This window comes from Heloderma suspectum, chromosome 3 (assembly GCF_057233095.1).
Source record: "Heloderma suspectum isolate Gila_16-S chromosome 3, 16-S_ref, whole genome shotgun sequence".
Lineage (NCBI taxonomy): Eukaryota > Metazoa > Chordata > Lepidosauria > Squamata > Helodermatidae > Heloderma > Heloderma suspectum.
In genome coordinates, this window is record NC_139460.1 from 30,756,405 (window position 1) to 30,781,944 (window position 25,540).

Genomic DNA, 25,540 nt, shown 5'->3' on the forward strand with positions numbered 1-25,540 from the left:
TTAATATTTATTATTAAATAACATCACCATTCTACTTGATGCTTTACAGAGCGTAAGCATAAAAGATACATCCTGCACCTCCAATGTTCTTGTAGTTTAAATCTCAACAGTGGAGAAGAAAATGGGAGGAATGGAGGAGAGAGAAACAAAGATAGTGGGAGATAAATGCACGCAAAAGCAGTCATGTGTCCTACAGGCGGCGATCAGGATGAGCAATGGTAGTGCTGCAACTTAAACATATAAAGTCTCTAGAGAATTTTTAAAAGTAGATCCTGGACATTCATTGGGAGCAAAATTCAAAATGAAAATAACATATTTGACTTTAAAAAGAAAATTCTGAGGGAACAGGATAAAATCAGTCTTCAGAATCTATTCTCTTTTGGGTGCAAATTCTGGCTTTTTGCTGCCTCCATAATGCAGTCTATTAGGATTATTCACTTGGTGATAATCCCCACTCAGCCGTGAAACTAGCTCACTGGGCGATCTTGGGCCAGTCACTATCTCTCACACGAGAAAATCATCATCATCTTCATCATCGTCATCATCACAACAACAAATCAGTGGTGTAGGGCGCAATCCTATGCATGTTTAAGTCTGACAGCTGGCTGGGGAATGCTGGGAGTTGTAGGACTTTTTCTGTCTAAACATGCATAGGATTGCACCCTTATTTATTTAAAAACATTTAAGGGAGGCCTAGGCAGGTATATTCTTATTTTAGATGTTAGGTACTTATACCTTTAGGAGCACCAGTTGACCAAATAAGGGCAATTAACATCAACATCTATTCATGAGCACAAAGATATAGACAAATTGTTAACAAAGAAGCTGAAGCGGCAGCATGGAGAAAACCAGAATAAGGCTGCAATCCTAAAAACACTCTCACAGCACCATTGAATTCGGTAGGACATATTTCTGAATTGACATGTATAGGATTGTGTTGTAAGCATGAATGTATGATCTACTGTACAATACACAGCCATTATGTGTTAGCCATACTTTGTATTTTGTACAATTAATTGGTTGTGCCTAGTTTGTTGCCTACTGGTTCCAGGGAGGATTTGTGTCTTTTAATGGTACATCAAAACAGTTTACTATATTGGTTGCTGGAGTGTATATTTTTTTTGTTAAAATATGGATTATTATACCCTTGTTTGCTGAACAATAACAATATTTATTAACTGGTTTGATGTTTTAAGTTATGAGCTGAAAGTTTGTTTATAGATTTATTGTAGTGTTTTTATTGTTAAATTATTTTTCATATTGTTGCCTTTTAATTGTTACTATTGTATTCTGTACGATGTTGTTGTTAGCTTCTTAGGGCTTCCTTTTGGAGGTGCCTCAATGGCAACTAGCCTCAGTGGCACAGAGTACCACTGAGCAGCAGGTGGCCCAGCTACACCCCTATCTGGACAGGGATAACCTGGCTTCAGTTGTCTATGCTCTGGTAACCTCCAAGTTAGATTACTGCAATACTCTCTATGTGGGGCTGTCTTTGCAGATGGTTCGGAAGCTGCAGCTTGGGCAAAATGTGCCAGCTAGACTGCTAACAGGGACCAGAAGGTCTGAACATATAAGACTGATTCTGGCCAACTTGCACTGGCTGCCTATATGCTTCCGAGCCCAATTCAGAGTGCTGGTTTTGACCCATAAAGCCCTACACAGCTTGGAACCACAGTACCTGACAGAACGCCTTTCCTGGCATGAACCAACCCACACACTGCGCTCTGCATCTAAGGCCCTCCTCCGGGAGCCTCCTCTGAGGGAGGCTTGGACAGCAGCAACAAGGGAGAGGGCCTTCTCAGTAGTGGCTGTCCATTTATGGAATAATCTCCCTGACGAGGCCTGCCTGGTGCCAACATTGTCATCTTTTCAGCGCCAGGTTAAAACTGCCCTCTTTCAGGCATTTAGCAGCGTATAATGAGTCTCTTGATTTTCTCTGGCTGATTGGGGTTTTTTTTAGATATATGTTGTTGTTGTGTGTGGTATTTGTTCTATGTTATTACGTGAATGGTTTCCTATTTTATGTAATATATTTTAATGGTTTTTAATTTTTGTGAACTGCCCACAGAGCTTTGGCTATGGGACAGTATAGAAATATCATAAATGAATGAAATGAATGAATGAATGAAAAGTGGGATATAAATAAATGATGACAATGATACCCCATGAAGAAAATGTTCTCATTTGTAGTTGTTGCATTGTTTTTACATTTTACAGTTACTTTGACCCAAAGATTAACTTAGTAGAAGTAGTGGTGTAAGATTAAACTAATAGCTCATTCCTATCATTCTTTGACATTTTGGCTGCAAAGTTACATCTTTGGCCTATTTTCTCCATTATATTTTGGACTTTCTTTGCTGTATATGGTGTTGCCTGCCATACGGAGAAGTGAACATAAGGTGAGGTGTGATGCTGCCTCATGCTTCCAGTCACAGCACTGGTGAAAAGCAACCCCCTCTTCCTGCTTCCCACTAGCATTGTAACCAGAAGTATGATGATAAAATTAGCTGAATTATTGTACTTAGGACATTCGCCTATACATACCAAAAACAAAAAACCACATTGCCAATCTGCGTAGCTGCGTTTGGGCTTCGAGCTGTTTTATTCGCTCTCCTTCTCTCATTACTTTTCTCTCTGTCTCTTTTATTGGTAGTTTGCAGTAGAGATGAATACAGCTCTGGTTTCAGTGATAATTATGAACCATGGTTTACAGTTGCTTGTTATATGTTAGCAGAAAATGTTCCAGTCTTAACGCTGACTTTATATTACCTGTTTACAACAAGCCTGATTCCACCCTCCTTTCCCCTCTATCGTTATTTCCCTGTGACCTTTTAAATACTACAAGAGAGTTTCATTGGAAAGCAATAAGGATCTCCTGCAGAGGCGTCCAAGGCATATTGTCATCTTGCGCATTCTCTGACTCCAAAGGTCAACAAGATGAGCTTCACTAGGAAACACACAAAGTTATTATATTGCCAAAACAGTGTCCTTGCATCTAAATGCAGTGCATGTTTAAAAAAAGAAAAGAAATAAAAGAAGAAACAGTTCAAGGAAGGCAGAATGCTAAAAATAACAAGTTCATTAAAAATGAAGCTTTGTAAAATGTATCATGTAATCAAAGGTGGAGGCCGTTAGAAAGAAATAATGCTTGTGAAAAACCCTTGCTCTTCAAATATTAAAAAAAATGTAGAGAAATGTTGTACTCTCTTTTAAACATTAGAATTTGCCAGCAAAATGCCCATCATTATGATGGGTGGGGTGAATTCAGAGTGAAGTCTTGTTTATTTCAAGAACCCCTGGGAAGATACATTATGGCTCTATTGATTCTGCATACATTGCACTGCTCACCCTTTGAAGGATTTCTGTCAGTGAGGGCCAGGCAGCACTTTACTGTTTTCCCATTGAAGTGAATGGTAGCCATACACTTAAATGGGAGACGCTAAAGGGGTGCACTCAAGAATACTAATTGGGAAGGCTAAATGTTCTCTCCTCTGGTTATCCCAGACTGAGGAAGGTAAGAAGCTGCATCCATCTGCCCATCTAGCCCAGTATCATCTACTGGGTTTGGCAGTAGTTCTCCAGCATTTCAGGTGGAGTATTTCCAAGCCCTACCTAGGACCTTCTGCATGCCAAGCATGTTCTCTACTGCTGAGCTTAGAGCTCTTCAAATGGTTTCATTGAAAGATTCTTCCACCTCTTCATCTGCACAGCCCTATTCTGGATTCTGTTCCTTGGTCACTCCAGGGCAAGCCTGCACGACATATGGTCCACCAAACCAGGCATTTCCCACCAGCCGTGACGTGCAACCTGCCAGGTGCTTGATCACCCCTCTGTTTTTGCACCACCTGTTCATTATTGAGCCTCATGGGTCACAAGTTGCACAGGTCAGCTCTAGAGTGTGTCAGTGTTGCGAGCATAGGATAGAATGCAGAAGACGGCAGCCAGAGTGTCAGCTGGCTAGCTCAAAACAAGCCATGTGAGTAGGGATGCTGGAGAAATCTGCCACGGACCCAAATGAGGTCGGATTCCTGAGAATCCAACCTGTGGAGACAGCAGTGGACCAGATCCCCCTGCCAGTACATCCTCCATATTTCTCTCTCTGTAAACAGGGCAGGATAGTTAAATTGTGTCCGCAATTAGCGTATCTTGGGCTAATTACAGCTGTAATTAGCTTATCTTATGCCATTTGTGGCTGTAAAGTGCTTAGTTGGACGTAAATTGCACCTGCAAATGGCATAAAATATGCTACTTGTGGCTGGAACTGGAAGATCTTGCCCTGTTTATGGAGGGAAGAAAACCTGCTGAAATCTGGAGGACACGTCCAGACCAGACGTTGGGATATTCGCACAACCCTGCATGTGAGTCTCTATCCCATTCCATTTGGACCTTACTTCACCATCAGGATTGCTAGGTTACAGTGCTGTGGCAGTGACTGGGGCAAAGTCCTCCCTTCAGTGCAACTCTCAAGATCTAGGCCTGGCAAACCTGTGCCCCCTGGTTCCCTAGCTCACAGTCCCTAAGCTTTTCCCTCAGGCCTCTGTGTTGTCCTCATGCCCTTGTCTTTCCTTCACTGCCCCCTGTCTCTGGCCTCCTGCATCTTAGATTCCCTGCCTTCGGGGAGCTTTTTCTAGCACTCCAGTCCTCAGCTGCTCTTCAAAGTTCTGCGTCCCTGAATGCCTGTGCCAGGTTTTAATCGTTACCAAACTGACAACCATCCCTTCCCTTAGACTGTGAAAATGACATCTCTGACAGCTTTGTTCCCTGAGCAGTGCAATGTTCATGGACCAACTGGTGCCAGAGGCTTCACTGCTGCAAGCACAATGCAGTGTAAAGAAGCACTCGACGGATGTTGTCTACTATTCTCAAGTCCCAGTTTGATCATTTGCTTTCGTTTTTGCACTTGTGTATAGTAGGGTTATTACCTGTCTGCTTGCAGTGTAAGTGAGCATTTATAAGGGTACAACCATCAGACCCAAACTTCTGTAAACCACCCAGAGAGCTTCGGCTGTGGGGTGGTATAGAAATGTTAACAACAACAACTGCATGAAGCCTGCTTTCAAATAAGCAGCCATGATGTAGAGATGATCACTTCTTTACCCAACGATTGTTCTCCCAATATTGTCCTGTTTTTCTTCAGACTTAACAGAGGGTGCTCTGTGTTGTTTCGAAGTAATTTTGTTTCAAGCCACATGAGGAGATAAGCTGGGGGATTGGGCACAGATTGTTAGATCCAAAATGTTGTAATGAAGGGGCATTGGTAATCAGTGGGGGCGGGTGGCTCCGATATCAGTGGGGCAGTGAATCCACTCTGGGTTTCAGTCAGAACTGGTTCTGATTGAAACCTGGAGTGGATTTACCACCCACTGACGTTGGAGCCACCAGCCTCCACTGTTAGAAATTTTGTCTGGCGTTTTTATCTGTGGAGCATCCTGCATTTTCAAGACTGGCTCTAGATTTCAGGGCAAGGACTCACAACCTTTTCGGCCCTGAGGGCCACATGTGATGCTGGTTCGGGGGCAGCAGGCATGTGTGCACACGTGCGCGAGCACACACACCGTCCCCCAGTGATCCTGATACAGATCGCTCTTTCCCTCAGTGCTAGTAGCAGTAAGGAAAGACCAATGTTTCTGAGGAATTTGGGTGATGGTAGGGACAGGGGGCTGCAGTTAAGGCCTTGGATGGCTACGTTCAGCCCACAGGTTGTGCACCCCCCGTGCAGGTGGGAATCTCTTGCCACTGTTGCAGTTTGGTGTGCGAGGGAATGGCAACAGCAGCAAGAAGCAGCAGCAGCAGCAACAAGGTGTTCCACTAAGTGGTGGGCCCTTCCATACAGCTAGGACCTCAGGATCTGCCTGAGAGTGCCAGCTCCTGGTCACCAGTGCTGCACATTATTACTGGAAACAAGGGAAAACGCCATATGTTATAGGACACATGGCAAACATTGTAAAGACAGGACGGGAGCAATCATAAGAGCGCCATCAGTGGAGCATTGCCAGTCGTGGGGGCAGGGGGCTCTTCCCACTACAGACAGCAGCTTCAGAAGAGCTATTTTTATCAGGACCATAGTAGATGAAAGGGTTTAGGCCCCCTCCTCCCCTGCTGCCATCCCAATAACGCTCCTGCAGTGGCTGCTATTTGCATTTTTAAAAAATATGCATATGAAATGCAAAAGCACCTTTATTGTTGCATCTAAATTTGCACTGATTTTTGAGGAAAAGATTAAATGATTACATTTTTATTTGGGCTGGTAGCAAGATCCTTGTACGCCTAAGAGGTTTGGGAACATGAAATATGGCGATGTTTAACCCTGTAAATCTTCTTTACGCAGGTTGAAGAGGAAAATGTGGCCTTTCTGGATCACAGTGAAAGTGATGATGAATTTGATCCAAGCACCCTTCCAGACCCTGATGAATACAGAGATTCTGACCAAGAGGCTGATCCAGAAAGTTGTGGGTATGTGTCTATGATTTTTATTTTCTCACTCATCTTTGTCTTCACTGTCCATCGTACCAGAATCCTAAATGTGGGACAGGACACCAATCAACGGTACCTTTATTTTGCTACAATCAGATCAACCAGTAATCTAGAGTTCTTTCAAATTTGCCAATGTTTTGGCTTTCACCTGCCTCTGCTGTCATGCATACCTTTGTGGGAATATGAAAATGGCAGAGGACAATTTGTATGCTGCGGTATTTGACCCTTGAAGCACTTGTGAAACCTGAATCCCACTCAACTAATATTAACCCTGCTCAACTAATACTGACATCATACTAATGCTTTCATCCCAGTAGTCAGCTACATTGGAGTTGTTGTTTTTTACAACACACCTCCATGTGCCAGTAAATGGCAACTTACCATTTGTTTTGGAATCAAAGTTGGAGAAGCATGCTTGGCACCCTCTTCTGATTGTTGCCTATGTATTTATATCCCACTTCTCTGCAAAAACAACCAAAGCGACTTACAAAAATTGGGGGGTACAAGTCTGAGCAGAGTGACTAAAGAGACTACATTGTTCCACAAAGCCATGCTTACCATCCATTCAGCATATCCCTGAAGAACACAAATTTTTCTGGATCCCTGGGAGGGCTTCCCAGTTGCCATAGGATTTTATTTATTTATTTACAATATTTATATACTGCTCCACATCAAAAGATTTCAGAGCAGTGAACAGCAAGATTTTGTAGATCTCCCTCTCTGCAGGCTGAGAGGAAGGCCTGCCCTTAGAAGCCTCCTTGGAACAGTGGTAGAAAGATCCATTGCCAATATTCCAATGGTAGAGAGGGGGAAGGGGAGGGCATTGGGGATGATGTCCCAGAGGTGGGAGGGGGGAGTATGTTGGCACATTTTCCCTCCCGTTGGGATCAGTGAGAGGGAAAATCGAAAAACAGCCAATCAAAAGGGGGAGAAAAATGCAGGGCTTTGGATTTGACAGTTCATCTGCATGGATCCCTCTTGCCCCTTCCCCATTGAATTGCTCTGCACAGTACCACAGCGTTTGGCTGTTGGTGGGTTTTTTTCTCACTTGAGAAAAGGTTTACAGTGTACGTTTGTCTTTTAGTTTTGCATTTTGTATTATATTTTATTGTGCCATGTTGTGAAGTATTTCCTGGTTGTTGTTGTTGTTTTTAAGTGTTGTACTGTGCTGAGAGAACTAGTTTTATGAGGCGTTTAATAAATATAATAAATATATGTAATAATTTTTTTTTTGTTCTCCACCATGGAGGGAGGGGGAGAGAGATCCCCCTACAGGACAGTTCCATGCTGTTATTTTTGAAGCTTTCTGATTTATTTCTGTGACTGGTTATCAATGTTCTCTGCATGTTTCCAAAATGTGCTGCTACCAAGAGTTTGCTGGAGTCTACTGGCCAGCTTCAGGGCAGTATAAAACCCTGTTGAGTAACTGTATAATAAGAGGAAGTCTACCTCATCAGGTGCCCGTGCTCTGGATTTAGTTCTGCTTCCCTTCTGTGCTTCTGTATGAGTTATAATTGGTTCACACATTCCTTTTTGTGAGCCAGGAGACATCACATTGTACCGAGAGTCTTTTGTGTGGAAGCTTGATCAGATATAAAGGAAAATCCAGACTTGTGTTATTCTCACAAAGCTCAGGACTTTCTCTTGGAAAGATTTGGTACCCTGATCTGCAAATAAGAAAGAAGGCGCATATAAAATATAAAAAGGAGGGATTAGGGTATATTCGGTGGATGCACTGCCAGGCCATCTTCACAGCTGAACTGACAGACAAGCACACCGGTAGCTTCAGGGCTGCGTCTGGCTGTTGCCACCAGTGGTGTAGTGGTAAATATTGAAGTGCAGATGCTCATCTTGAAGGTCCCCATAGCCACTGTGGGAGTCGTAGGACTTTTTCTGTCTAAACATGCATAGGATTGTGGCCTGAGAAGCTTTATAGCAGGAGTGGGAACCTGTGGCCTTTCAAATGTTTGGGCCTGCAGCTCCCAACATCCCCAGCTAGCATAACCAATGGGTAGCACTGATGGGAATTGTAAGTCAAAACATCTGAAGGGCCACAAGTCACCCACCCATGTTTTATAGTGAAGAAACTGTGAGACATTAACAATCTGTCTCTGGTTCTGCAGATTTTTTTTTAATCGTTAATCTTTTCAGCCAGAGTTGGCATTCCCCCCCCCCCGCAATAAACTTATATGCAGTCTACTCTTTTAAATTTGCCTTTAAATGAAACTGCCTTCTAGCTGTCCCTCCACTAGATGAGTAATTAAAATCCAGACATGTAATGTAAGGTGGCTTTTGGTATATCTAACAACAAGTGATCACATTGCTGTTTAAGGCTATCATAATGTTAAATAGTTAATGAGGTGAAGAGTTTGTGTAGGGTCAAGTCAGGGCATAAAAGCAGCATCCTTAAATATTCATTAGGCAGTCAAATTGAATTTTTAACTTATCTAATTCCTCAACCATTTTGAAAAGAAAGTTTAAGTTATAATAAAGTTTCATTACTGTGAAATGATCATGAGTTAATATCTTATGTATGGGACAGTTCATCATAGTGTTATTTCTAAATGTGCCCTGCGTGGAATGCACTTTAGATTTGTCAGTGAATTTCTACCCCTAATTTTTAGGGTGAATTTCTACCCCTCATTCTCACTAACTGTATGATTTTAATTACAGGCAGCTAGAGGATTTATCATGGAATGAATGCTGCATTTATGTAGAAGTACAGCCATGCTGGCTGGGAGAAGTTGGGAATCGTAGGACTTTTTTCTGTCTTAACATGCATAGGGTTGCGCTCATAACTATTGTTGCAAGATACCTTGCTAATTGGAGAAGTGACACAGACATATTTTAAAACAAATAAGTAAATACTCTGTGGTTGTTTGGAAGAAAGCAGAGAGGAGGGAATGAAGGAAATGGAGACATGGCAAAGGGGACAGGAGGGAAAACTAGAAATAGCTAGAGATGGTTTGAGGGCTGATCAGCATAGGGTGTTGAAGGACATTTTAATCCCATGTGCAGTGCAGTGCAGAAGGCCCAACTGTGTAGCAGTGAATGATGGACAATTAAGACAGTTTTGGCAGCCAGAGTTTCAATGGACTGAAGAAGATGAAGCTTAGTGCCAGAAGGGATGGAGAGATGAGGCGTTGGTGACCAAGCCTGGAGATGATTAGTTGTTGGCCTTGTTATGAGTTAGGGTTATGTTATACCTTAGATTGTGTTTATTTGCTTTGATTAGACCATCATTTTGAACATTGTTATATGCTGTATATGGGCTTTATTAGTTGGAAAGGATTTTTCTTTAAAGTGAATATACCTGTAGTTTGTAAAACAATGAGGTATGTAGCTACATGATGGCTACCAGTAGGGATGTACAGAGTTTGTAAAATCCGTTCTGTCTGTGTTTCGTAGATTGTCCTGTGCCTTTTGTTCCATTGTCAGCTCATTGACAGAATCAGATTTTTTCCAGTTTCCTGAATTTGTGCACATTTGCATTTGCATAAATGCGTACTCGCACAAATGCACAAATCCCCCCAGAGTCATTTTCATGCTTTAGTCTAGGGGGGAATCGTGCATTTTGGCAGTTTTTTTAAAATTTACATATTTTTCCTAGACTAAAATTACGTAAAATTCTGGAAAGTAAAAAAAAACACAACTGGTCCACAAGTCCATGGAATCTGTGCAACTTGGGGAAAGCCAGTCTGCTGCAGAATCCACAAGTTGGATTCATAGAAATCCAAACTCATTTGATTCTATTGCAGATTTCTCCAACATCCCTAGCTACTAGTCATGATGGCTATATACTAGCTCCAGGAGGAGAAGTGGTACATCTCTGAATACCACTTGCTGGGAACAACAGTGGGAGAGAGCTATTGCTTCTGGGCTTCCCAGAGGCATTTTGTTAGCCACTGTTGGAACAGAATCCTAGACTACAAAGGCCTTCGGTCTGATTTAGCAGAGCCGTTCTTAAGTTCTTACAAAAGGATCAGCAAAGGTGGGTACTATAGTCATTTATTTATGTAGACTTGGATCCTAAGATAAATTCACTTAAGGAGGTTAACAGAAGGAAGGTCCATACCCCCTCCACGCCATGCAGCCCGTTTCCTCCCTACTCCCCCCAAAGCCTCCTGAACAACACGGGATGAGGCACAAGGGGCTGTGAGGGGAGGGGGAAGGAAGTCCATGCAAGGAAAGTTTCCTGTTCCTTTCCACCAGCCTCCCCCTATTATTCAGGAGCGGCCCCCAGCCTTCTAGACAGGCGTGTTATTGCAATGGGGGAGGAGGGGAGGGGAACTTTTCCTTCTGTGAACTTCCTTAATTTATATTAGGATCCTAGCTTTAGTTTATATTCCACCTTTCTTTCAAAAAGAGAAACCAAGGTAGCTTACAATAAATCATGTATCAAATAGCATGCATCCAACATAAACAAAGAGCCAGACCCAGATAATTTAAAAATGTGTACCTAAGCAAGAAGATGTTTCTAAAGGTGGTTTTAGACATTATGAGACAATAAACCCAATTTTGCCACTGAGTTAACAGAGAGTTAATACTACTCCTGGTTCTCTGGCAAGTGTACTTGTATCATAAATACGTTTCCTAAGAGATTACCAGGTAGTATCTGCGGCAGGCCCAGCATAAGCTCTCTCATCACCTGAAGCAGGAGAACACATGTGCCACTGTCCGTGACCTTTCCTTCCGTCCCCTGTGCTGCATGATTATGTCCCCATCCCATGCCCCCTTACCTTTGCTTCCACGCTGGCTCTATGGCGAGGCATGCAGTGGGAAGAAGCGGCCTCCCAGGTCTTGTGGAAGTTCTACCAGAGTCTCGCGAGACCTGGACAAGCTCTTGTGAGAGCCCTGCAGCTATTTCTTCCAGCTGTGGGGCTCTCCAGGGGGAAACAAAGGACAGACGGCTGTTTCATAGAGCCTCACTGGCTGCTCTGTCATTGCAGCAAATTCCACAGCAGGAGAACAGGTGGCAAGGCTCTCTAGACCACCCACTGGAGGTGGGAGGGCAGCGGCAGTGGCAGCAGTGGGGTGGGGAGTGGTGCAGTTCCCTGCTCTGCTGCCTGATGCGAGCACCTCACCCTGCTTCATGCATGGGCCAGTTGTGATCCACAGCCATCTGCTGGAGCCCGAAAGCCCTGGTAGGGCTTCTCACTGTGCTGACACCTGCCCTGGGGCCCCATTTTAATTTCCCTCATTTTTTGATCAAGTAACCTCCCTTGTGAACTCTGGGAATGCTGTGGACATAATATACCTTGACTTCAGCAAAGCTTTCGACAAAGTGCCCCATGATATCCTGATAAGCAAACTACCTCAAAGTGAGCTAGATGAAACAACGATCAGGTGGATCCACAGTTGGCTAGAGAATTGGACTCAAAGAGTGCTTATTAGTGGGATCTTCTCAAACTGGGGAGGTAACGAGCAGGGTATCACAGGGCTCAGTCCTGGGAGCAGTGCTCTTCAACATTTGTATTAATGACTTGGAGGAGGAGGTGCAGGGAATTCTGATCAAATTTGCAGATGACACAGAATTGGGCAGGATAGCTAATACTTTGGAAGACAGAAACAGCGTTCAAAGTGATCTTGATAGACTGGAGCGCTGGGCAGAAAATAACAGAATGAAATGTAATAAGGATAAATGCCAAGTTCTGCACCTAGGAAAAAGAAATCAAATGCACAGTTACAAGATGGGCAATACTTGGCTCAACAACACTACAAGCGAGAAGGATCTTAGAATTGTTGTCGATCACAAGCTGAATATGAGCCAACAATGTGATGTGGCTGCAAAAAGAGCAAATGCTCTTTTGGGCTGCATTAATAGAAGCATCGCTTCCAAATCCCGGGAAGTACTAGTTCCCCTCTACTCAGCACTGGTTAGACCTCATCTGGAGTACTGTGTCCAGTTCTGGGCACCACACTTTAAGAAGGATGCAGACAAGCTGGAGAGGGTTTAGAGGAGGGCAACAAAGATGGCCAGGGGACTGGAAACAAAGCCCTATGAATAGAGACTGAAAGAACTGGGCATGTTTAGCCTTGAGAAGAGAAGACTGAGGGAAGATATGATAGCGCTCTTCAAGTACTTGAAAGGTTGTCACAGAGAGGAAGGCCAGGATCTCTTCTCGATCATCCCAGAATGCAGGACACGTAATCATGGGCTCAAGTTACAGGAAGCCAGATTCCAGCTGAACATCAGGAAAAACGTCCTGACGGTTAGAGCAATACGACAATGGAACCAGTGACCTAGGGAGGCATTCAAGACGAGGCTGGACAGCCATCTGTCAGGGATGCTCTGACTTGGATTCCTGCATTGAGCAGGGGGTTGGACTCGATGATCTTGTAGGCCCCTTCCAACCCTACTATTCCATGGTTCTATGATTCTGTGATAATTCACCTGATATAGCATCACTCTGGGGCCTTATGGGAAATTAAAATGATCACCTGTTGCTGCTACCAACATCCCCCATTGAGCCCAGTGATCTCCATTTAATTTTGTTTTGCTCATCCTCTCTTGTTGACCCTTGTTTAGTCCAAGACAGCTTTCAGCCGGTGTTTTGAATTCTGGACATATAATGAATCTCAGGAAGATTATTCTTTCTTTTTCTTGGTTGTTTTATAAACCTCATTTTAGAACCTTTTCGGTATATGTTAAGTAGAATGGCTGGAAAAGAGAATAACACAATGTGCCATATATTTTCATTACTGCTGCGTGCAGTCAACATTCTGACACTGAGTGAGGAAAAAGCAGCGCTGAGGCTCCACAGAAGGGCCTGCATTAATTAATCTTCATTAGGATTCTTGCCATGGTCTTGTCAATTAAATGTATGTGTGTGGTTTGCAGCCCAGTGTCCTTGATTAGCAAAAAGCCCATTCTTAGGGACTGTTTTTTCTAAGCTCCCTGTTCTGCATTATGCCAGCAGACTGGCTTCGTTAAGAAACTCAGTATTCAAACTGCATGTGGATATCAGGCCAGGAAAGTGCATTACTAGTGTTAAATTTAAATGAGATGAACAGGATTAAGATGAGCTGTGCTTAAAAGAAATGCAGCGACTCAGACCTACTGAAGAGCTACGCCATCTGCCATAGAAGTCCATGTGGGGAAAGACCAGGCTCCGCTTACTCAGAGGCACTCATAGTAAATTCCCGCTGATTAGTAGAATAATGGCAGTGGGGCACGTGCTCAGCATAGAGAAGGCCCAGTGGAAGATGGGAAACTGCCTTATACAGAGTCGGACCATTGGTCCATCTTTCTCAGTATTGTCTACGCTGGCAGCAGCCCCCCAGCATTTCAGACAGGGGTCTTTTCCAGTCCAGCCTGGAGATGCCAGGGAGATCCTTGGCATGGAACGTCTTCATGCAAACCTAGAACCTGTAAGGCAGGGATGGGGAACGCGTGGCCCTTTAGATGTTGTTGGACTGCAACTCCCATCAGCCCTAACCAGCATAGCCAATAGCAAGGGATGATGGGAGTTGCAGTCCCAACAACATCTGGAGGGCTGAATATTCCCCCATACCTGATGTTGTAAAGCATCTACTCCACCCCTGGAGCTAAGGCCCAAGGGTTAATCACTGGCATCTCCAGTGAAAAGGCTTCCAGGTAACAGTGCTGGGAAAGACTTGTGCTGGAGACCCTGGACAGCTGCTGCCAGTCATAGTAGAAAGTACAAGGCTAGAAGGACCAATGGTATAAAGAAAGTTCATGGCTTCATTTTGTTAGAGTGGGCAGAAAGTTGATCTCCAGATGTTTTGGACTTCAACTCTCAGCATTCCGAACCACTGACCATGCTGGCAGAGGCTTCTGGGAGTTGAAGTCTAAAACATCTGGAGATCTACCTCCCTGGTTTTAACTGGCACAGTGATATTTCCATCCTGTCTCTTTCTGTCCCCACATTCCCCTTTCTTTGAGCTAATCCTCATATCATGGTCCTTGCATGGGAGGCTGCTGGAAATACATCTAGTATGTATATGTGTGTGTGGGGGGGGGGGGGAGAGTGTAACAAGTGAGGGCTGCTCACCACATAGACAGAGGCTATACCAGCCTTGCCCAACCCAGTGACTTCCAGATGGGTTGGACTACAACTTCCACCATCCCCAGCCAGCATGGACATTCTGGGTTGCATTATATGGCACAGTGCCAGGTGTTGCTGTCTTCGACAGCTGGACAGTGAAAACCTTTCAGCAGAGTATCTCGCCTCTTCCCTTTCCTTCAGGGCAAAAAGACCTTTATGTTTCCCCCAGAAAGGTGGGGGAGAGGCTTCCTTTGACGTTACCAGCTGTACGCGCACTTCTGCCTTTTCCCAAATCATGTGAGTTTTTAAAGTCCACATCCTTTCTTCTTGTGTTAAACATGCTCTCCTTAGCTGCTGTCTTCTCAACTCATCTACGCGCCACCATATCTGGGAATAATCAAGAGGCATACTTGGACCTTATGTATGTATTATCAGGATTAATCCCAGGCCATCCCTTTTGATTGGCCCAGCTCACAAGACATTTCTCAAAAGCTTCAGATGAATTTTGGTGGTGGTGATTAATGCAGACCCTGGAGTGAAAGAATGAGCCATCTATTTGTTAGCTGATTTTAAAACTAACTTGTAGTGCCCAAAGCAGCTTGTTTTACATAAGGCCCATTCTAGGTACTGTACATGTTTTGCTTTCTTATTTTATACTATTATGTGTTTTAATCACTAACCTTAGTATAAAAAGATGCCCTAATTGTGACTTCAGTCAGCTGTAATCCTCCCTGGTTTAAAATCCATTCCTATCCTATGACAAAAGTATTTGGCTGGACTGTAAACTGGATAAGAAATTTTACTTTAATTAACCTGATTTAAGTATAATAAAGCTATATAAAACTTCATGTGAGTGTTGGTTCCAAAATAATTTCTGCCTTATATCAACACACAGAGTAAATAGTGGTTTAAATATGTAGTTTAGAATGTTGCAATTTTTGTGTGCGTGGTTCCTTATCCACCATGTCCGTAGGGCTCGTGGCAGAGGAATTCAGTTCTGTATTTAGCTTCACAGTAATCCATTGAAGACTAATAACCTGCCCAAGGTCACTGAGCAAAAATGGCATTTGAGTTCATGTTCAAATCCATCACTCTAGCCCAGCCTTCCTCAACGTGGTGTTTTCTTGATGTTTTGGACTACGGTTCCCAGAATTCCTCACCCTTACCTATGCTGGCTAGGGCTTATGGGAGTTGATGCCTAAAAACATCTGGAGGGCAGCAGGTTGGGGCAGTCGGCTCTAGCCCATGATCTGGTTTGCATGGAACGAGAAACCATCATGAATTTCCCTGTGGAGCTTCTTGTTGTGGGGGTGGCCACCATTTTGAATATTTAGGTTGCAGTGGGGTACACTGTAGCTTGTTGTTATGTGCAAACCTAGTGAGAGTGGATTGTTTGGGTGGTTAATAGGTTCAAATATTCCAAATGGTGGCTGCCACTCCAGTGAGAAGCCCCATGGGGAAATTCACCCATGGTGGCTTCTCGTTACATGCGAACCAGGACTATGTAGCACAATGGTTTGCGCAAGCCACATACCGGCTGGATTTGCATAATTAGCTTTCTCATATTTTGTCCGAACAAGGTGAGGGTGGCTTGTTGGGGGGGTGGGTAACAATAAATCACCAAGAACACATGGGCTGCTGTAGGGTTGTGGGGTGGTTTGTTACCCACCCCAACAAACCACCCTCGCCGGGTTCAAATGACAAGAGAAGCTGTGCCAGCAAGGGTAATTATGCAAATCCAGCCAGCACACAACTAGCACCATGGATTGTTAACCACCCTGCTATTGCAGGAACCGGGCCATTGTTTTTTTGGGAAGGGTATTCCAGGGTGCCCCTTCATGGATCACTGCCTTGTTGTGGCGAAGGTGCTTGCGTAACTCAGTGAAGCCATAAGCTATGCCGTGCAGGGCCACCCAAGACGGACAGGTCATGGTGGAGAGTTCTGACAAATTGTGGTCCACTGGAGAAGGAAATGGCAATCCACTCCAGTATTCCTGTCAAGAAAACCCCATGGAACGTATCACAAGGCTAAAAGAAATGATGCCGGAAGATGAGCCCCTCAGGTCGGAAGGTGTCCAATATACTACTGGGGAAGAGCAGAGGGAATTTCCAAGTAGCACCAGAAAGAGTGAAGCGGCTGGGCCAAAGCCAAAAGGACACTCAGCGGTGGATGTGTCTGGTGGTGAAAAGAAAGTCCAACGCTGTAAAGAACAATATTGTTTAGGAACCTGGAATGTCAGATCAATGAATCAAGGTAAGCTGGAGGTGGTCAAACATGAGATGGCAAGATTGAACATCGACATCTTGGGAATCAGCGAACTAAAATGGACAAGCATGGGTGAATTTAATTCAGGTGACCATCATATCTACTACTGTGGGCAAGAATCCCTTAGAAGAAATGGAGTAGCACTCATAGTCAATAAAAGGGTGGGACAAGCAGTACTGGGGTAGAATCTCAAAAACAATAGAATGATCTCAGTACGAATCCAAGGCAAACCATTCAACATCACAGTAATTCAAGTCTATGCCCCAACCACTGAGGCCGAAGAAGCTGAGGTTGATCGGTTCTATGAAGACCTACAACACCTTCTAGAACTAACACCAAAAAAAGATGTCCTCTTCATCATAGGGGATTGGAATGCTAAAGTAGGAAGTCAAGAAATCACCGGGATAACAGGCAGGCATGGCCTTGGTGTACAAAATGAAGCAGGACAAAAGCTAATAGAGTTTTGCCAAGAGAACACGCTGATCATAGCAAACACTCTTTTCCAACAGCACAAGAGGCGACTCTACACATGGACATCACCAGATGGTCAATATCGAAATCAGATTAAGGGGATTTTTAATTTTTTTTTAATTTCTGGGGGATTTTGTTGTGTTTTTAGGGGTGGGTAGCCTGCCTGATAGGCGGGAGCGAGGGGGCATGTGTCCACCTGATGGAGGCAGCGGGGGGAGTGTTGGGGGCCAGAACATACCAAGGCTGGGCGGCAGGTGCTGGCAGAGCACTAGGGGCAGGCCATGCCAGGTAAGGGGAACAAGGGAGAGAAGTGTAGTATCTGTCCCCTGCTCTGGGCCTGTCCAGAGCCAAAGGATGGCTGGGGGAGGCGTGACCCCGTCTTCTGGCCTTCGTTAGCTGCTCTGCAACACCAGGTCTGCTACCCAGAAAACCTCCCTCATCCATGACATGATCCTGGGTGAGGGTGCAGACCTGGCATGTATTATGGAGACCTGGCTGGCCAAGGCTGCTGCTCCAACCCTTGCAGCCATGTGTCCAGTTGGATTTTCGTATGCACAGCAGCCGAGGGCCGGGGATCGGGGAGGGGGAGTGGCTGTTATCTACCGAGAGTCCTTGGTCTTCACCAGATCCCCTCTCTGGGAGACCAAGGTTGCTGAGTGCATATACTGGAGGTTGGGCCCGAAGGGCAGTCTGGGGATTCTGCTTGTGTACCGTCCACCCCGCTGCACGACTGACTCCCTGGCTGAGGTGCTTGAAGTGGTCTCTGATGTGCGTGTACAGTCCCCTAACTTATTGGTGTTGGGGGACTTCAACGTACATTCGGAGGCCATCTTCACAGGAGCACCTCGGGACTTCATGGATACCATGGCTTCCTGGGAGCTGCACCATATTCTAACTGGGCCCACCCATGTAGCCGGTCATGCACTAGACCTTGTGTTTGTTTCTGGAGAAGCGGGGAGTGATCTGGAAGTCGGGGGTATATCCTCCCCCCCCTTGTCATGGTCAGATCACTATCTGGTGACGTTGGACTTCTCGGTTCCACAACCCCTCTGCAGGGGTGGAGGACCCATTAAAATGGTCCGCCCCAGGTGTCTTATGGATCCAAATGGATTCCTGAAGGCGCTTGGGGATTCTCTGGGGCACGCCAACGGCCACTCGGTCGAGACCCTGGTGGGTGGGTGGAATGCCGCAATCACTGGGGCATTAGATCAGGTGGCTCCGAAACGCCCTCTCCCCCTGAACAGGGCTCAGACTGCACCATGGTTCAATCCGCAGTTACGAGCTCTGAAACAGGAGGTGAAACTAGAGCGCCAGTGGTGGAAGTCTCGCTCCAAAGACGATCAGACACGGGCTAGAGCTGTATCTTCAGCCTATCACGTGGCGGTGAAGGCAACAAAAAAGGAATATTACGCTGCCTCTATCGCGTCTGCAGAGTGCTGTCCCAGGAGGCTGTTCCAAGTGGTCCGGAGCTTGGTCGGTCCTGTGGCTCCGGAACCACTGGAGCATTCTAAGGCCTCCTGTGAGGCCTTGGCAAGGCACTTTGCAGATAAAATTGATCAGATTAGGTGTGTTACTCTGCACGCTGTGGATACAGTTAGTGAGCAAGAGGCGGCCTGTGGCAAACCGGTTTTGTGGGATCGGTTCCAGCTTCTTCCTCCTGATGAAGTGGACAAGGTGCTTTCATTTGTAAGGCCGACCACCTGCTTACTTGATCCTTGCCCATCTTGGCTCATTATGGGCTGCAGAGAGAGACTGGGTGAGGGGATCAGGGCAGTGGTGAACGCCTCCCTTGAGGAGGGAGTGATGCCATCAGCCCTCAAGGAGGCAGTGATAAGACCGCTCTTAAAGAAGCCCTCCTTGGATCCTCAAGTTCTGATCAACTTTCGCCCAGTCTCAAATCTGCCATTTTGGGGCAAGGTGATTGAGCGGGTGGTGGCGATGCAGTTGAAGGCACACTTGGAAGAAACTGATTATCTAGACCCATTTCAGTGGGGCTTCAGGCTTGGGCATGGGACAGAAACGGCCTTGGTCGCCTTGGTAGATGATATGAGGAGGGCTCTGGATAGGGGTGAATGCTTCTTCCTTGTTCTCCTCGACCTCTCAGCGGCTTTTGATACCGTTGAACATGGTATCCTCCTGGACCGCCTGGAGGGGTTGGGCATTGGAGACACCGTATTGCGGTGGTTCCAGTCCTTCCTCTCCGGCAGGTACCAGAGGGTAGCACTGGGAGAGGAGGTTTTGGACCCGTGGCCACTCACTTGTGGGGCGCCACAGGGTTCCATCCTCTCCCCGATGCTATTTAACATCTATGTGAAGCCACTGGGGGCTATCATCAGGAGGTTTGGGGTGCAGTGCCATCAATATGCGGATGACACGCAGCTCTACCTCTCGTTCAAATCTTCACCAAGGTTGGCCGTAGAATCGCTGTCCAAATGTGTGGAGACGGTGAGTGGGTGGATGGGGAGGAATAAGCTGAAGCTGAACCCTGACAAGACCGAGGTACTTTTGGTGGGAGACAAGAGGAGGCTGGGGGATGTTGACCTGGAGTTGAATGGGGTACGGCTACCCTTGAAAGACCAGGTCCGCAGCCTGGGGGTCATTTTGGACTCCCAGCTGTCCATGGAGGGTCAGGTGTCAGCTGTGAGCTGGACAGCGCTGTATCAACTCCATCTGATATGGCGGCTGTGCCCCTTCCTTCCCGACCATCTGCTCCCATTGGTAATACATGCCCTGGTCTCCTCTCGTTTAGACTACTATAATGCGTTCTACGTGGGGTTACCCTTGAAGACAGTTCGGAAGCTGCAGCCGGTACAGAACGCGGCAGCTCGCCTGATTAAAGGCAGCTGCCGGCGAGATCACATCACTCCAGTACTGAAGGAGTTGCACTGGTTACCAGTTGTTTTCCGGGCCAAATTCAAGGTGTTGGTTTTGACCTTTAAAGCCCTATATGGTTCCGGCCCAGACTATCTTAAGGAGCGCCTCCAGCAACACCAGACAGGCCGCTTAACAAGATCAGCCTCGGATGGCCTTCTCTCTGTCCCATCAGCCAGGACAGCTAGACTGGTGGGGACGAGGGAGAGGGCCTTTTCTGTGGTGGCCCCCACTCTATGGAACGCCCTGTCTAGGGAACTCCGCCATGCCCCCTCTTTAATGAGCTTCCGTCGTGCATTAAAAACATGGTTGTTCAGGCAGGCATTTGGGGTGGGTTAAGGTATTTTAGAAAAATGTTTTTACTGTAGAATTTTATTGTTTTAAACTGTTTTATTGTACGCTGTACATCGCTCAGAGTGGCTGGGTGACCAGCCAGATGGGCGATTAATAAATTTAATAATAAATAAATAAGATTGATTATGTACTTTGCAGCCAAAGATGGAGAAGCTCTATATGGTCAGTAAAAACAAGACCTGGAGCTGACTGTGGCTCAGCTTCTTATTGCAAAATTTTGGCTTAAATTGAAGAACGTAGGGAAAACCACTAAAGCATTCAGGTATGACCTAAATCATATCCCTTATGAATACACAGTGGAGGTGAGGAATAGATTTAAGGGATTAGACCTGACAGACAGAGTGCCTGAGGAACTATGGACGGAGGTCCATAACATTGTTCAGGAGGCAGCAACTAAATCCATCCCAAAGAAAAAGAAATGCAAGAAAGCAAAGTGGCTGTCTGATGAGGCTTTACACGTAGCTGAGGAAAGAAGGGAAGTGAAAAGCAAGGGAGAAAGGGGAAGATATATCCAACTGAATGCAGATTTCCAAAGAACAGCAAGGAGAGACAAAAAGGCCTTCTTAAATGAACAATGCAAAGAAATCGAGGAAAACAATAGAATGGGAAAGACTAGAGATCTTTTCAAGAAAATCGGAGGTATCAAGGGAACGTTTTGTGCAAAGACGGGCATGATAAAGGACAAAGAAGGCAGGGACCTAACAGAAGCAGATGAGTTTAAGAAGAGGTGGCAAGAATACACAGAAGAACTATACAGGAAAGATCTTAATATCTCTGATAGCCATGATACTGCGGTCACTGAACTTGAGCCGGACATCCTAGAGAGTGAAGTCAAGTGGGCGTTAGGAAGCATTACTAACAACAAAGCTAGTGGAGATGACAGTCTTCCAGCTGAGCTATTTAAAATCGTAAAAGATGATGCTGTTACAGTGCTGCACTCAATATGCCAACACATTTGGAACACTCAATAGTGGCCAAGACTGGAAAAGGTCAGTTTACATTCCAGTTCCAAAGATGGGCAACGCCAAAGAGTGTCCAAACTACCATACAATTGCGTTCATTTCACATGCCAGCAAGGTTATGCTCAAAATCCTCCAAGCTAGGCTTCAGGAGTATGTGAACCGAGAACTACCGGAAGTACAAGCTGGGTTCCAAAGAGGCAGAGGAACTAGAGATCAAATCACCAACATTCGCTGGATCATGGAGAAAGCAAGAGAATTCCAGAAAAGCGTGTATTTCTGCTTCATTGTCTACGCTAAAGCCTTTGATTGTGTGGATCACAACAAACTGGTAAATTCTTAAAGTGATGGGAGTACCAGACCACCTTACCTGTCTCCTGAGAAACCTGTACGAGGGTCAAGACGCAACAGTAAGAACTGGACATGGAACAACCGAGTGGTTCAAAATTGGGAAAGGAGTATGACAAGGCTGTATATTGTCGCCCTGCTTATTTAACTTATATGCAGAGTACATCATGAGAAACGCCGGGTTGGATGAATCACAAGTCGGAATTAAGATTGCCTGGAGAATTATTAACAACCTCAGATACGCAGACGATACCACCCTAATGGCAGAAAGTGAAGAGGATCTAAAGAGCCTCTTGTTGAGGGTGAAAGTGGAGAGTGCAAAAGCTGGTTTGAAACTCAACATTAAAAAAACTAAGATCACGGCACCTGGCCCCATCACTTCCTGGCATATAGAAGGGGAAGAAATGGAAGCAGTGACAGATTTTACTTTCTTGGGCTCCAAGATCACCATAGACTGTGACTGTAGCCATGAAATTAAAAGACGCTTGCTCCTTGGGAGGAAAGCTATGGCAAACCTAGACAGCATAGTAAGAAGCAGAGACATCACCTTGCCGACAAAGGTCCGTCTAATCAAAACTATGGTTTTCCCAGTAGTAAGGTATGGCTGCGAGAGCTGGACTATAAGAAGGCTAGGGCCGAAGAATTGATGCGTTCAAACTGTTGTGCTGGAGAAGACCCTTACGAGTCCCCTGGACTGCAAGGAGGTCAAATCAGTCCATCCTAAAGGAAATCAACCCTGACTGCTCATTGGAAGGACAGAGACTGAAGCTGAAGCTCAAATATTTTGGCCACCTAATGCGAAGAGAAAACTCCCTGGAAAAGACCCTGATGCTGGGAAAGACTGAAGGCAAAAGGAGAAGGGGACGGCAGGGGATGAGATGGCTAGATAGCATCACCGATGCAATGAATATGAACTTGAGGACAGGAAGGCCTGGCGTGCTATGGTCCATGGGGTCACGAAGAGTCGGACACAACTTAACGACTGAACAACAACAATTCCAGGGTGGCTTAGCAGCCACCTAAAACACACATCTGTGTGCTCATGCTTTTGAGACTTTGCATGGAGATGACACAGTCACACGCTTCATTTCTCACCCATCTCACTTGATTTCTCACGGCTTGATTACTAGCACTTGATAACTCGCAGCTAAGTATATGGACTGATGCCATTGCAAAGCTTTGTGTGGTCGTGTGAGGGTGATCTCTGATGTCTCATTCGCACCTGCCAGGCAGTACTTACTCTCTCAATGGCGTTCTGTGAACCAGCCCTAAATTCCACACTCATTGTCGTACAGGGTGACTGCAAAAGCATCTTTGCAATAGGAGGGACCAGCTGCATGAACCTCTCCTCAGTTTCCCTTTATTAAGATTCTCCTGTCCAATGATTGCAGTCTGGATTCATCTTCAGTGTTTGTCTTGATTGTTCTGAGTGTTTATTGCCTTCTTGTGTAGGGCAAGTAACAGTTGTTCCAGTACTTGCTCCTGTCCCCTTCCACACGCATTCCGCTGGCTGGCAATCACAGCATCACACTCCCCGGATCACGTCCGCCCAGGAGAGTCAGCTGCCATAGTGAGCCAACCCTTCTCAGTTTCACATTTCAGGGTAAAAGGAGATGTTTTGGCTAGCACAACATTTTCTCTGAAAGAAAAGACATGTTCTTTTGCTACGAAATTGGGATTCCTCCGCATCTTCATCTTCAGCAAAGGAGATCGTTACCTTATCATGGTGCTGGAGCTTGAGCACCTCAATGACTCCATGAGCTAAACCGTGAAGGGACACCCAAGACGGGAAGGTCATGGCAGAGAGGTCAGACTAAATACGATCCCCGGGGAAGGAAACGGCAACCCACCCCAGTATTCTTGCCATGAAAACTAAATGGATCAGTACAACCAGAGATATGTCGGTATACCATCGGAAGATGGGACTCCCAGGTCGGAAGATGGTCAAAATGCTACTGGGGAGGAACAGAGGATAAGTTCAACTAGCCCCAGATGTGATGACGCAGCTAGCTCAAAGCCGAAAGGACGGCTAGCAGCCAACGTGCTTGGGGTGAACGACAAATCCGATGTTCTAAAGATCAACACACCATAGGAACCTGGAATGTAAGATCTATGAGCCAGGGCAAGTTGGATGTGGTTATTGGGGAGATGTCAAGATTAAATATCGACATTTTGGGTGTCAGTGAACTGAAATGGACTGGAATGGGCCACTTCACATCAAATGACCACCAGATCTACTACTGTGGATAAGAGGACCACAGAAGAAATGGAGTAGCCTTCATAATCAAGTGGCTAAAGCAGTGCTTGGGTACAATCCAAAAAATGACAGAATGATCTCAATTCGAATTCAGGGTAAGCCATTTAACATCACAGTGATCCAAATATACGCCCCAACCACAGATGCTGAAAAAGCAGAAGTAGATCAGTTCTATGAGGATCTGCAGCACCTACTGGATAGTACACCAAAAAAAGATGTTATTTTCATTACAGGAGACTGGAATGCTAAGGTGGGGAGTCAAACGACACCTGGAATTACAGGCAAGCATGGTCTGGGAGAACAAAATGAAGCAGGACATAGGCTGATAGAATTTTGCCAAGACAACTCACTGTGCATAACAAACACTCACTTCCAACAACCTAAGAGATGACTTTATACATGGACTTCACGAGACGGTCGACACCGAAATCAGATTGACTACATCCTTTGTAGCCAAAGGTGGCGGACATCTATGCAGTTGGTAAAAACAAGACCTGGAGCTGATTGTAGTTCAGATCACGAACTTCTTATTGCACAATTTAGGATCAGACTCAAGAGAATAGGGAAGACCCACAGATCAGTTAGATATGAGCTCATGAATATTCCTCATGAATATGCTAGAATTAGTAGATAGGGTCCCGGAAGAACTATGGACAGAAGTTCGCAACATTGTTCAGGAGGTGGCAACAAAAAACATCCCAAAGAAAAAGAAAACCAAGAAGGCAAGATGGCTGTCTGCTGAGACACTGGAAGCAGCCCAAGAAAGAAGGAAAGCAAAAGGCAACAGTGAAAGTGGGAGATATGCCCAATTAAATGCAAAATTCCAGAGGTTAGCCAGAAGAGATAAGGAATTATTTTTAAACAAGCAATGCGCGGAAGCGGAAGAAGATACTAGAATAGGAAGGACAAGAGACCTCTTCCAGAAAACAGAAACATCGGAGGTAAATTCCAGGCAAAAATGGGTATGATCAAAAACAAGAATGGCAAGGACCTAACAGAAGCAGAAGAGATCAAGAAAAGGTGGCAAGAATATATGGAAGATCTGTATAGGAAGGGTAATAATATCGGGGCTAGATTTGATGGTGTGGTCAGTGAGCTAGAGCCAGACATCCTGAAGGGTGAGGTTGAATGGGCCTTAAGAAGCATTGCTAATAACACGGCAGCAGGAGATGACGGTATCCCAGCTGAACTGTTTAAAATCTTGCAAGATGATGCTGCCATATGCCAGCAAATTTGGAAAACACAAGAATGGCCAACAGATTGGAAAAAATCAACTTATATCCCCATACCAAAAAAGGGAAGCACCAAAGAATGTTCAAACTATCGAACAGTGGCACTTATTTCACATGCCAGTAAGGTAATGCTGAAGATCTTGCAAGGTAGACTCCAGCAATTAATGGAACGAGAATTGCCAGATGTACAAGCTGGGTTTCGAAAAGGCAGAGGAACTAGAGACCAAATTGCCAATATCCGCTGGATAATGGAGAAAGCCAGGGAGTTTCAGAAAAACATCTATTTCTGTTTTATTGAC

The 25,540-nt window shown here is 45.3% G+C and overlaps 1 protein-coding gene across 4 annotated transcripts in view; it reads left to right on the forward strand.

Annotated features, from left to right (window-relative positions):
• DDX10 (DEAD-box helicase 10) overlaps window positions 1-25,540 on the forward strand; it is a 269,050-nt gene that overhangs the window by 230,095 nt on the left and 13,415 nt on the right. For 2 of the 4 annotated variants that reach the window (XM_084842749.1, XM_084842752.1), the window contains one exon: window positions 6,329-6,453. In XM_084842749.1, the coding sequence (XP_084698875.1) occupies window positions 6,329-6,453 (125 nt within the window). Of the gene's footprint in view, window positions 1-6,328; window positions 6,783-25,540 lie in introns of those variants that run through there. The other 2 variants (XM_084842748.1, XM_084842751.1) reach the window with 1 other exon arrangement.